Source organism: Gracilinanus agilis, chromosome 6, assembly GCF_016433145.1.
Source record: "Gracilinanus agilis isolate LMUSP501 chromosome 6, AgileGrace, whole genome shotgun sequence".
NCBI lineage: Eukaryota > Metazoa > Chordata > Mammalia > Didelphimorphia > Didelphidae > Gracilinanus > Gracilinanus agilis.
In genome coordinates this window covers 255,043,826-255,057,505 of record NC_058135.1, presented here as the reverse complement: position 1 = coordinate 255,057,505, position 13,680 = coordinate 255,043,826, and the positions used below count along the sequence as shown (strand labels likewise).

Sequence of the window (13,680 nt, the reverse complement as noted above, 5' to 3'; positions counted from 1 at the left end):
ATTCTCCTGGGTCTTTGCTTTTATTGGTGTCCCTAACTTCAAAAATGGAATTTTAAAAAAATCTCTGCGTGATTTGTTTCTAGGATAAGAGAATATGCACTCCCAGGAGTATTGTAGGAATCAAAGCACTAACGATTTTCACCTTATGAAAGATGTTTTATCTTCTAAAAAAATTTTTATTCCAGATATTTTTCACAAACTAATCTAGTTCTTTCTTACTTTTGTCTGACCTGAATAGGTATTCAGGGTATTCGTTTTTCTGCCTGAGCAGTTCCAGTCTTCTGTTGCCCATGTGTTTATGAACTTTCTCGTATAAACAGTTCTAATAAAACTGAAAGGCCATGTTATGATCTTGTTACTCCTTTAGTTATTTGATCTCTTTCCTAGGAAACCTATTTGCTTTTTCTATGATTACATACATATAGCTGTTGAATGGAAAAAGAGACAATTTTTATATCTTTATACTATTTATGAAGTAGAAATATTAAAATTATATTAATCTTTGTTGTAAAGTCACCTTAGGTATGGGCAGTTAAGTTGGTGAAGTTTATAGTCCTAGACCTGGAGTCAGGAAGACTCGTCTTTCTGAGTTCAAATCTGGCCTCCAGACCCTTACTGGCTGTGTGACCCTGGGCAAGTCACTTGATTCCGTTGGCCTCTTTCCTCATCTGTAAAATGAGCTGGAAAAGGAAATGGCAAACCACTCCAGTACATTTGCCAAAGAAAACCCCAAATGAGGTCACAGTCATACACAATTGAAATAACTGAACAATGCCGGCATATTTTGGAATTTGGTGGGGGATGGACGTGGCTCTGTGTCTGTGCACGTGTGTGTGTGTGTGTGTGTGTGTACCTCATCTTCCCCCTAACTTTTTGATAGGTTAGATTGTCCGTACCAGTACCAATGTAACGTCACAAGAAGCTAGTTAATCCTTCATAGCCAAAGTCTACCATTAGTCATAAAACCGCTCTCTACTACTGTTTGGCTTATCGCCACTTATAATTCCATGAACTAGCTAATTACCAACATTAGGTGGAGCAGGTATGCTCCCTTATTCCTAAGCGAAAGCCTACAAATGGCCCCATGAGTTTTTCTTGGGTAATTTTTTTTTAACTCTTAAGACAAATTCCTTCCTAAGAAAATGCCATTTCATGCCGCCAATTTGTTTCTTTGCTAAAGGCTGTCGTCAAAGAGTATAAAATAACTTGGAATATTGCTGCTGTATGCAGTATTTTTATGAAAGCTTAGTTAACAGTTATTAATGCTGAAGTGTTTCATTTCTGAATAACAGACATTTTTAGAAGTCACTATATATTCGACGTGCTCTGTTATTTTCCCTGCTGATTTGTTCACTGGCTGACTTTCCTTCCTTTTGCCATTGATTTCTTTGAGAAATAGGCCCTACAGTGTATAACAGTCAATGCGGACGACATATATATAGGAAATAAAAGGTTTTTGTTATATAATGCAAGACCACCATCATTAATTTCAAAATTTTATGTATTAAAACTGTTTGTGATGGTCATTATTGCAATATAATGTGTTGTAGATCCTTCCTGAACACAGAAGGAACTGTGATCTTAATTAGAACTTTGACAAGCCCAGTCTTATAAAATGATGAGATTAATGGTAATTGATGTCACAATCAATTACCATTTAGTTCATCATGGGCCTCTTAATAGGTCTATCCTTGGTACTGGCCCCAGGATGTTGATGAGTATGTGGCTGCCCTGTTCATGCTGTTACTTCGATAGGAGGGCACATTTTCAGTCAACATTTTAATGACCTCTTTTGAAATCTATTAAATTAATGACCCTGTCACATTGCTGAAACCTTTTATAACTTCATTTCAGGATTCTGTATAACAAACCAATGTTTGGGGAATTTGCGACCGAGAATACATAAAGATTCATTTTTAACTGAACCCCAACACATCTAATTTTATCAAAAACTGTAATTTTAATATGTAGTAAGTAAAAGAGGATGCTTATGGCTTAAGTTATCTAAATTGTATTTCTTTTTCATCAGAAATCATTTTAGGATGATTTCTATCAATAGAAATGCCGTTTATTTTTTAACAACGATTTATCCTGGTGGGGGGGTGTCTTATCTTTAACCCCAGGTGCCAAGAGGTCATGTTTGGCTGGAGGGTGATAATCTCAAGAATTCTACAGATTCTAGGTACTATGGACCTATTCCATATGGACTAATCAGAGGACGTATTTGCTTAAAGGTATAACTTACTATTTAAGAAATGAGTTACTTTTTGTGCTTGGAAGAAAAAAACACATTGGGGTGATAAATCTTTAAGCATTTTTGCCATTAAAGCCACTTGACGTGGCAAGTAGCATCATGGCATTGCAGCAAGCATCCAAAGCCATGGGCCAGAACTAGTGAATGGACTTTATGGTGGCCCATCCTAGGATAGCTAATGTGCAGAGAACAACCTGATTCCTCCCACAATCCCTGTAATTATTCATAAGAATTTTTTTGTAGTTAAAAGTCACCCCTTAGTGTGGTGTGGTGAATAATGAAGTTGAATCTACCACCCTGAAGCAAGCTTTAATTTAAATCACAAAAGAACAGCATTTTAGCAAATTGCTTTTCTCTCCTCCAGCTATTTATTTTAGAACTGCATTCCTACCTCCAGAAGACTATCTACTAAGGCATGAAGGAGTAATGAATGATGTTAGTGGAGGGAATATCAGTATGCATGAAAGCATGGATCTTGTGAAATGTTCTTCTCTTATATATGTGTTATCTGCTTCTATAGAAAAGCAATTTTTATTCATACAGGACTCCCTATGGCAGATATGGCCCTGGCTGACTAAGCATAAAAAAGGAAGAACCCAAACATAACTACTAAGATTTGTGGTCATTACTGAACATAGAAAAAGCCATTCTCCTTATTTATAAAATATCTTTCCTTTCTCCCATGGGTAATGTGTGTGAGAAAGAGAGTCATGATTACTTAGGGAAGGGCCGATTCCAAAAATATCTCTTAAATGGCAGAATATTTGAGGGGTATTCACAAGGAGATATTATTATAGCCAACTATCTAAGCACTAAATTACTTTAAGCCAAATGGTTTACCATTTTATTTCACTTGATGGAATCAAAGGTAAAGGATATATATAAACCTAATTTCAAATGTAGCACAGGGCCTCTAAACTTGATTTGAACTGGAATTTTTTCCTTGGATGTTTTTTAAAAAGTTATGGCAAAATGCAGTCAGGAGTTCAAAATGGATTATCTTCCTTAGAGATTTCCATTATAACCTTATTTTTTGATGGAAAGCATGAGGCCAAAACAGATTTAGTTATAGGGCATAAAAAATAAAGAATGAATGAAAGAAAATATGCAATATATTTCTTTAACATCAAAGAAAAGTATAATATTGATTGTTTTTTCATTCTATTTCACTTTACAGATTTGGCCTCTTAATGATTTTGGATTTCTACGTGACAGCCCCAATGGCCACAGATTTCCTGATGAATAATCAGCATTTAGCCAACCAACCACTTCATTATTGTATCGTGTTCCCCAATTTTACTAAGTCACTGAAACCATGTATTTATAAATAAAGTATTTGATATTGAATTTTAATTTCAAATAGTTTAACAGAAGGGAGTTTAATCTATAACTGAAGTTTTACACACTCAGCTGTCTCCTTTCTGCCTCTCCCTGACCCTGCTTCCCCCCCTCCACTCTAGCCACCCCCCAAAAGTAAAAATTTGTAGATTTAAAAGAAGAAAAGATTAAAACCACCCTGGTATTTTGTGTGACCTAAATAGCTGGATATTTGGATCACTTTTACATTTCATTTGGACTTTATGTGTTCTATAGACCCAGCCAAAGAAATTCTATTCTTCCTTCTCAATTATGCTTTGGTTTGGCTACACTAACCATGAGGGTGGTGACCACTTATTTTTAATTACAGGTCAAATCTGGCTACAACAGAAACTTCCCATAATAAAGATTGCCAAGTCCCAGGTTTGGCCCACTTACTCAACAAAAAGAACAAAAGAATTTCAGCAATCCTTTGGGATTCTCCAAAATGAGAGCTGACCTGTGTCACACACAGAACACTAAATATATAGAAATATAAAACTGTTTAATGGTTACAATGACATCTATGAAATTACAATTATAAAGTAAGAAATAGGGCAGAAAAATATTGGTTTCCCAACACCAATAACATTGTATTCCAAATTCAGAAAGAGGAATGTATGTTTTTATAATTAAAAACAACAACAATCCTATTAAAAATGATTTATTGAAACCATAAATACCCATTACCTAAATTGCTTGGTTGGGCTAGTTGTCTGCACTACACTGTTCTGAAGCAGTGTTTGGTTCTTGATCCCTTATGACGGTTCCCCCACCCTGATGAAGGGAAAAAATTCAACCAACAAACCCATTGCTTTACTTTAGGATCTCATTCTGTTCTTAAAACTGACAAAGACAAACTGTTTATGCTGTAGCTTATGTTCATTTCTTTTTTTCCAGCATGAAAGGGATGGGGGGATGGATATTATTAATAAATAAAATACCTCATATTTTTAAGTGATTTGCAGTTTTAGAAGTTTTTCCATGCACATTATCTCATTTGATCTGGAAGAAACTCAACTGTGGGTAAGCAGATGATACTGTCCACATGGAGAAAGGAAGGGAATAGGCACCCATAGAGGAGGCTACCCCGAGCAGGGCACTATGTTAAGCACCCATGAGTAAAGAATCAGCCTCTGAGAGATAAGCTTGTAAAAGTCGCTGAAAGTCTTATGATCTGAGCCTAATGTCCTTTTTTCCATACTCTACTGCTTCATTAATCAGATCTTCAAAACCAGAGAGAACTGGGGTCAAGCTGTATTTACAAAATGTTTATATTCAAAGAATATAGTGCTTCCCCTAGTAGGATGTGTGGTTCCACTTCATTAATCCCTTTAATTGCCCTGTGAGGTAAGTAGAGGGAAGTTCTAGATCAGTGATACAGATGGATTCACAGAGCAGAGCCCAACTGCCCGAGACTTGCTGATACCCACCGCTCCCATTTATTCCAGCGTGCTCTTGGAAGAAAACATTCTCCACTCGTGGAGAAGAGAGAACAAAAAGAGGCACCAAAATTCTAACTATGGGAATTCACCAAGTAACTAAATTCATGTTTTGTTAATACAGGGGGTGGGCTCCGCTTGCCAATTTTACATTTTCTTGGCAAACTCTGAAAACAGTATTTGAGTTGACGTTTCAGCAGCATTTCCAGTGGACAAAAGGACTCCCACTTCTTTTCTCAGCTCTACTTGAAATCAATGTTTTCTCCAACGGACAAAGCCTCTGCCTCCCCAACGTGCCTGAACATAGAGTTTTACGTTTCCATGTACTGAACAATCTCAGCTGTGCTGAACAATTTCTATAATTAGGGAACATGTATCACAACAGATCAGGTTAACTTCTTCAGCTTCATCCTTGGAAACACAGTATTTTCCACCACATCGGCAACTGAGAGTAAAACACTGATCATCTAGAAAAAGAGCCAAAATGAAAAAGAAGAGGTGTTTTAGAGGCTTATGTAGCTTTTAACACATAACGCTAGTATTGTCCACTATCATAAAGTACTTATTTTGGAGAGGAAAGAAGCCCAGAAAAGATAAATTTCATTAAAACATGAACGGGGGAAGGTGACAATGAATATACTTGGAATTTAGGAATTATTCTTTGCCAGAATTCTGGTCTCCTACACCTCCCTGGTATGACATGATGCAAACAAGGTCACTGTTTTAAGGGCCTAGCACACAAAGCAGGGTATGGAGCACTGGGGGAGATCAATCGAGTTAACTATAATATGCAAATGCATATTGGGCCAAACAAAGTGTTCTTGCCGTGTGTGAAATCTACTAAGTTAAAGTTATGGCATTAAAAAGAAAAAAAAAGCTACACAGTGTTAAGATTTAAATGTCCAGTACTATGTGTGACAGTTTTAAAGACATGCAAGGAATGTCTGTAGAACTGAAAAGTTAAAAATCTTTAAATTCCAAGCAGAGGTTAAAAAACATAACTGCCAAAATGGCATGATGGACCATGAATGAACAGACACAAAAGATAATTAAAAAAAACAAAACCTGAGAGTGAAAATATAAAATCAAAGTTACAAACTCTAATAAGTAGTAGGGAATGAAACACTGCATGCAGTCATCCGTATTTCCTGGTAACTTTGAAAATGTCTACTGTGGTTAAGAAAATATAAATTGGCACAAAAATCTAATAATTTATTTCAACTGTCAACAATAATTGTTTAAAAATTCAGAACTGCTTTAACTTACTATACTGTGCAGACTGTGGAAATTAATACTACTACTACCATGGGGGGGTTGAGGGGGGGAAGGGTATTGCAAATGACAATAGGCATCAAGTCCATAAAACGGGAACCAAGAAATACCATTGCACACTAAATTTCAAAAGTTTTTTCTTTTTGAAAAAGACTGCAAGAGTTTTCAATAGGAACAAAACATCTGGAAAATGAACGAGGATATTTTTGAGATTTCCCAAAGAAAAAACAATAATCAGATGTCAGTTTCCACTTAGAAAATTACTACAACCGTCCTTGAAAGGATCCAATGAAAGGGGAGGGGGTGGGATTAGAAGGCCCTCTAACCTTTATTCCATAACATTTCTTCAAGATATATTTGGGCATCCACTGGTCCTGCACTTCTTAGATCATCTTCTGCAAAACAAAAGTGAAATGTGATGATGTGAGAAAGATATATAAAACAATTCCTGGCCTCCAGAATTCTAATGAACAACTTTAAGGAATGCTTCTCAACTAAGTAGGTAAAGACTCACTATCAAAACTTTAAGCTATCTGATTTTTGGCTGAATGACTAGCCAAGCTCCACCTATGATATACCCAAATCTACTAAGACTTCAGAAATCTTTTCCACAGATGGCTGCTTCAGAAGACCTTGTGATTTCAAAATCCCATCTATCTTTTAAAAATCAACTCATTTCCCCCACCCTCAACTTCTTCCTCCCACGAATTACATAGTATTTACTTTGTGTATTTTTTGTATTTACTTAGGGTATGTGTGTTTTTTCTAATAGAATGTAAACTCCTTGAGGGCAGTGGTGGTTTCTTTTTTGTCTCTGTATATCCACAGCCTAGTTTACACAGGATCTGCTTAATAATATTTGTTGCCTAAATGATTAGCCAATTCCTATGTGTGCATAAAAGTAACGTTTGAAGTTTCACGCCATAATTAACAGAAGAGTACATTAACGACCAGTGGAAAAAAATCCCTTATTAATATTCTGATACTCGAAGACGTGAGTCATGACTCAGTTGAGTCAGAGCACTGACATTGGCGATCCACAAGGCCCCCTGCCATTCCACCTGAGTCCAACAGAAGCGGAGTTCAAGTAGAGCAGACAGAAGGCCTCCTCCAATGAAGGCAGTGGTCCTGGGTGGGGGCGCCGGGCTTTGTTTTAAAAGGCACACTGTTTCAGCACGTTTCTAAAGCAATGGTAAAAAGAAAGTAAAATCCCTCCACGACATTTTCTTCAGCTGTGTCTGCAGTCTACCTCTTGTTCAGCTGCTGAGAATGCCTGCCTTTGTTCCATTTTGTGAGTGCTTGCAATTTAATTATATTTAATAACTGCCTGTTCAAAATGTATTGGTGAATTACACAATTTTATAGTAGATAAAAAGATTATACAATATTTTGAACTCACTATGGCTTCTCATTAAGGTATGTCAAATATTCTGTCATTCTAAAACCTGCCCAGTGGCTTCCCTATCTCAACAAGGCTTAACTGTTCCAAGTGTCCTTTTACCCTTGTATTATCACCAAGGCTTTGGTGATGCACACAGAAAAACTCGTAAACAGTTTAAAAACAAAATATTAACAATTTAATTTCCACATTCAATAGAAAACCTGGCTTGATTGGACACACTTCAGCTTAGTTAAAACAGCAAACAACAAATCGGAAGGATTTCAAACATCAAATTGTAAAATAAAGAGTCTCTGAAGGAACGTGGGAATTAGGGAATGGGGAGGGAGTCAGTGCTGTCCTCTTCCACCTTTGGGTCAGTCCGGTATCCAGCAGCAACGAATAGTCTGATATTATCAGTGGAAAAAAAATGAAAGACTTTATTTGAACGTAACTGCTGAAAAATATAATTGGCACTTAACATTTAGATTCTTTTAAAAGTGTAATTTATTAATTAACACTCAATTTTCCCATATTCCTGGTCATCTTATAAAACACCAAAGCATCCTTCTAATTTCACCTAAAATCCACACTCCATGTCCCCAGGGAATAATGTACATCTGAAGCAGTTTGATGAATTCAATTAAAGCAAAACAGACAAGTTAGAGCTAATGACAAGATCAATAAAAACCTTGCTGGGCTAACCTAGTTTTGAACACCTGTAAAATAGTAATCACACATCTCTATGAGACAATCAACCCATTCATATCCCATTCTGACTGGCTCACTGAAAAAAGAAATAAATGAAAGGAAATTAGGAGCAGATACAACTATCCCGTCCTCATCCTCGTGTTGCCTGTTGCCTCCATAGGAAAGCTACTAGTTATTTTCAGTTGTGTTAATTGTCTGGACCCTTTCATGGCAAAAAAAAAAAAAAAAAAAAAAAAATCTGTAAAGCCAACTCTAGTTTTCAACTAACTGATAAACTGAGGCCTCCATGATGAGAATGAAAAAAGCCACTCAAAGTAGCTCATAGTTCCCTTCCATGACCTGTGTGACTACTTCACAGTGTTAACAAAGCATGCATCATTTGTTTAGATCTGAACACTTAGCATCAGTGGCCACATGGCTCAACCATGTGTCAGCTGGGAAATGCTGATTCAAAAAACTCCCCGAGACCAACAGTTTCATCTTTAAATAAGGTGAAAGAAGAAATGCGAGGAGAACAAACCAAGGGTCTGGGTTATCTGGGGAAAGCCGGGCTCCCTAGAGGCCAGCATTAAATGGGTGGAGTGGGAACAGAAGAACAGAAGATGAAGCTAATGAGACAACAGAAGATCATCCCTTAGAATTGGAGTGCCAGCAACTTCCCCCAATAAACACATCAATAGGTTTTTCCATAGTGATCAACCAGGTCCATTATTGGAGTCGTAATTAGGAGACTTGATTCTCCTCCTCCCCCCAGCCCCCTGCCCCACTCATCCGACAACTTCCACTAAACCTGTAATTAGCTTTGATAACCATCTAGTAATCAGGTATGGCATTTGTGAAACAAGATGCCTGGTGTCTACCAAAGCATTCAATAACAATCCATATCGGAGGTGGGACATTGAAGTTACATAATTTTCGGTTTCAAATAGAAACGATAATGTTCATTTATCTCAAAGCTTGCCAGTTAAATTATCTTTCGAATAGGATTTTTAAAAAACCCAATTAATCAATCACTTTTCTGGCTGTTATTTGGATAAATGGACTCAGTCAAGATTTTAGTTCTAGAAATTTTAACTGCTGAGTAATGACAAATTCTATTTTGAAGAAACCTGATCCCTTTAGAGGGGGCCTTATTTTTTGCTCAATAATAGTCAAAAGAAAGCATATATAGCTGTGGATTCAATTTAGCTGGAGTTGCAGCAAATGAAACTCCAAAAATTTCTTACGTCTTGAGAGCTGGGTAGGATAGATTAAGAAAGAATCCTAAAGAAGATAATGATAAAAATCAAATAATTTATGTGGTTACTTGAAAAAGAATCTTTCAATCTTTACAAGTACAGGCCCTCCTGACCTTGTGTTCTATTGGATTTGTCTGACAACAAGAGGTGAAAGAATTCAGTGGCTCCATTGTCTCAATAGTGGGATCTAAGAAAACACTGGCAGGGCTCATCAGAGAGGTTTATGAGCCTGCAATTCAAAGAGATTAAAAGGAAAAATCTACAGAGATTCTTTCAGGCTGAAGAATAACATTAAATAACTATTAGCAGCTTGCTTCAGTAAAGCTTACCAGAGCCCTTGCTGGGTCATTCACAACTTTTTGAAAGAGGAAGGGTTTTTCAGCTCCATTTAGGATACAATAAATATTTCTTATTTCTTAGATGAAACAAAATGTAATACTAGTCTCTCCCCCTCCAATGATAGTAAAATTTCTAAAACAAATCTTTGTTTGATGTCTAAACAATCACCCTACCGAATCCTCCTTTTAAACTTTCTAACTACAGTTAAAGTTAAAAAAAATATTTTAGAAGCAGAGAGAGGATGCTTAAAGTTCAAACATTATTGGGGGGAAGAGCTGAAAAGCCTCGATAAACCCAACATAAACAAAAAGATCAGGTCCATCGGAAGCCCTGTCATTATTCATGGAGAGCAGTGACACAATTCTTAAATATAATTAGAGATCTACACAATTTTCTAATTTGGCAGCCATGAACACATTTTAATTTGAGTTGGAAGCTTGGATATTTTTTAAAAGCACTTAAAATGTAGTTCAAATAATGAAGTCACCTCCACGTATGTTAAGAAGGTAAATTTCCTCGAAAACCGACTGTCATCTTCCTGTGACATTCTTTTAAATACTCCTGAGATTTGTCATTCTTACAATTCATTAAACTACACATAATTAAATTTCTCACTAAAAGGTTTGAAAAAAAAAAAACCACAAACTGGTCACTTTCACTGTCCTTGACAAGTTTATGTTAGAAGAAAAGCCTTTTTCTCCCTTTAGAACCTCATAGTGAGGGAACATTTAACTTGAAACCTGTTCATTAAATCATAAAAGCACCATAATCCTCACTTAGCTGAATGTAAAGAGTCGCAGCTATGAGGTTTTCCTCAATCTAAGAAAAATTACAAATGGCTTGTTGCTTAATTATGGACCCGGGGAAGAAATACAGGTTTTTGTTTTGCTTTGTTTTGTTTCAGAGTTCTGAGTCCCGGTGAAAAAGTAGCAGAATAAGCAGTAAGAATCGCAGTGTCTAGTTAGCCCCAGCATGGGTAGAGAAGATAGAAACAGGATGGGCCGAGCTGATCCACAAACTGTTCACTCCTGGCTCACAGTATGAAGGGACTCGGGTTCCCACAGCCTACAGGTCTCGAGCAACCGGACAAAGGGCCGCCTCTTATCCCCTCTGATTGCCAGGGCATTCGGCTCGGTCAGGAAATGAACTGAGGATCAATGCATTTCTCCTGGTTCACCTAACTAAGCAGGCAGATGCAGCAAAGAAGTAACTTTTGGTCCCTTCCAATTTCGCCTGGATTTGTCATGTAATGTGAAGCTCACTTCCATTAACTGGGATTCGCCATCCTCAAAGCAGCAGTCTACATTAATAATAAAGCTTAGATGGCAACCATCCACAGGCAGCCCTGTGGATTACAGCCGTCTGGCGTGAGGGCTGGATGGAGGAGATCCCGAGTTCCAATTCTGCCGCAGACACGCTTAGCCAGCAGCAAAGTGATTTGAGGACAAGGACGCCACTTCTCCGAGCTTCTGTTTCCTCACGCAGAAAACAGGAGAGTAACAGCCCCTCCTCGTCAGAGCTGTTGTGAGGATCAAAAAAAGCGTCTTGCAAATCTCCAAGTGTTGTGTAACTGTATTTCAAAGAAAAAAATGTCATCGATTTAGAGCCAGGCAGGACCTTAAAGGTCTTCTTCTGCATCCCTCTTATTTTACAGACGCAGAGAAGTTGGGGATCGGCCTGAGGTTTGAACTTAGATCCCATGACTGGAAATTCAGCATTCTTCCTCCTGGCAACATTACAATGGGAGTTGTTGTGGCTGATGCTTTTATGATTGATTAATTAATTGATTAAAGGATGGACAGGATTTGAACAAAGAATGAGAAGGGAGGGGAGGAGGGCTAGATCAAAGGTGTGGTGGGGGACAGTACAAACATGTCTGATTTGAGCTGGGATTCCCTTGGAATAATGGGAAAATGGGAGGGAAGGTCCACACCTTGAAGGGCCCCAAATTGCGGGTTAAAAGCTTGGTTTTGGAGGAGGGGCCATAAGACATAAGTTTCTGAGCAAGGTGATTAAATGAAAAACGTTATTTTATAAACATTCATCTGGTGGTGAGGGGGGATGAGGCAGCAGCTAGAGCCTGGTCTAGGGCACGCGCTTCATCAAGACATATTGACTGACTGACTGACTGACTGAAATAGCCTTGAGGGTAGAGGCAGCCTTGAGGAAAGACTCACTGGGAGACCCATTAGGACCTTGTAGTAAGACAAGGGAGAGGCTAGAAGGCCTCCACTAGGACGGCTGCCATGTGAGAGACAAAAGCCAAGAAAGATCCGAGGTCTGTAATATGTGCAAACTGCATCTTTGGGGAACCAGAAAAGGAACTTTTAAAATGGCTGTTTTATAAGTTATTAGAAGGCAAAGAACAAACAAATCTGCCTTGTGATTCTTCTTAATTGTGTGATATTATTTTTTCCTTAATAACGTGAAGGAAGAACATGTTATTAATTTTTATAAATGTAATTTTTTCCTATTAAAAAACTAATCTATACCTTGGGACACTGGAGAAAACCAGGCCCCAGGAGGAAGGGCGCACACTGGAGTCACCAAGTGAGGCGAGTAAGTTTTATCCTTTAACCCAACCTGCTAATGTGCTAACTGAAAAAGGAGCCAGCAGGTAAACCAATGGCCTCCACTATACCCCAAATGTCTCTCCACAAATGCCCCAAGTTTAGGTGACAAACAAGAATGACTAAAGGTCCAAACACAAGTATGCATAGCGTAGGTGTCATGGAGATTCAGTGAAATGAGGAGTTCATAAAAAGGCAAGAAGACCCAAGTTCAGATTCAACCTCAGATACTTCTTCATTTGTGACTCTAAGTCCCTTAACTTCTCTCTTCCTCAGTTTCCTCATCTTTAAAATGGGCACAATAATAGCACCTACCAAGGTTATAACTGGAAAGAGCTCTGAAAATCTGAGTGCACCATAATTATTAGCTATTATTAATGTCACTGTTCAAGCCATTAAAGGGCCAAAGTTTTGTATAGGTGTATTTTCTTCCAAAGGACAGAGCAGGCAATAAGTGGGAATGGGGTAGCATTGTATTTGAACGTAGACTGACAGAGTAACAGGAAGCACCCCGGGGAGCTCCCCCTTCCTATCCGGCTCCTCTAAACAGACTGGACTAAATCCCGATCAGGAAATGCCAGAGGAGAGACACCAGGCCAGGGACGTCCCAGGGAGCGCCTCCAGAGGCTGTCAGCAGGTAACGGCTCTATCCCTCACTGCCCAGCTCTGGGCTACAGTTTGGGGACACCCCAAGGAGGGGACCTGTCCCTCGGAGTGGCATTCAGGGCAAGGAGCCATCAAAGAGCCCTGCACTACATCCCGAGCAAAGACCAAGCTCAGAAGTGAGCAGAGCTCTGGGGCTCCCAGTCCTGGGAGTGGAGCAGGGGCTGGAGAATTCCCTTTTTTAAAAATTCCTGAATTTTCATTCAGGATTCGTTTCTGTTTGTCTATGAAGTAACCAATGGATTCTTTCTATTTCCACTTTGCCTTTTGGCTTGAAGGGATCTGGGCAGTATTCTTTTATGATTTTTTGAAGCAGGATGCCCAGCCCTTTCTGTGGCCATGGCATTCAGATAAGCCTTTGTCTCAGTCATTCTTAACCAGCAAAGCTTTTGAGCTGGTTGAGAATGGCTGAGCCCAGCAGCAGTCATGTCAAATGAGGGAAGCACGCAGGCCTCCT

The 13,680-nt window shown here is 38.5% G+C and overlaps 2 protein-coding genes across 4 annotated transcripts in view; one reads left to right on the top strand and one right to left on the bottom strand.

The window, feature by feature from the left end:
* Window positions 1-4,567, top strand: part of IMMP1L (inner mitochondrial membrane peptidase subunit 1) — a 109,828-nt gene extending 105,261 nt beyond the window's left edge. For all 3 annotated transcript variants that reach the window (XM_044681243.1, XM_044681244.1, XM_044681242.1), the window contains 2 exons: window positions 2,124-2,234; window positions 3,432-4,567. In XM_044681243.1, coding sequence (XP_044537178.1) covers window positions 2,124-2,234; window positions 3,432-3,500 — 180 coding nt within the window. In that variant the 3' untranslated portion in view covers window positions 3,501-4,567. The remainder of the gene's footprint in view (window positions 1-2,123; window positions 2,235-3,431) is intronic.
* The window catches only part of DNAJC24 (DnaJ heat shock protein family (Hsp40) member C24), a 75,899-nt gene continuing 66,477 nt past the window's right edge, over window positions 4,259-13,680 (bottom strand). The window contains exons 4-5 of the mRNA XM_044681245.1: window positions 6,651-6,719; window positions 4,259-5,519 (exon numbers count right to left, since the gene is read on the bottom strand). Coding sequence (XP_044537180.1) covers window positions 5,389-5,519; window positions 6,651-6,719 — 200 coding nt within the window. The 3' untranslated portion in view covers window positions 4,259-5,388. The remainder of the gene's footprint in view (window positions 5,520-6,650; window positions 6,720-13,680) is intronic.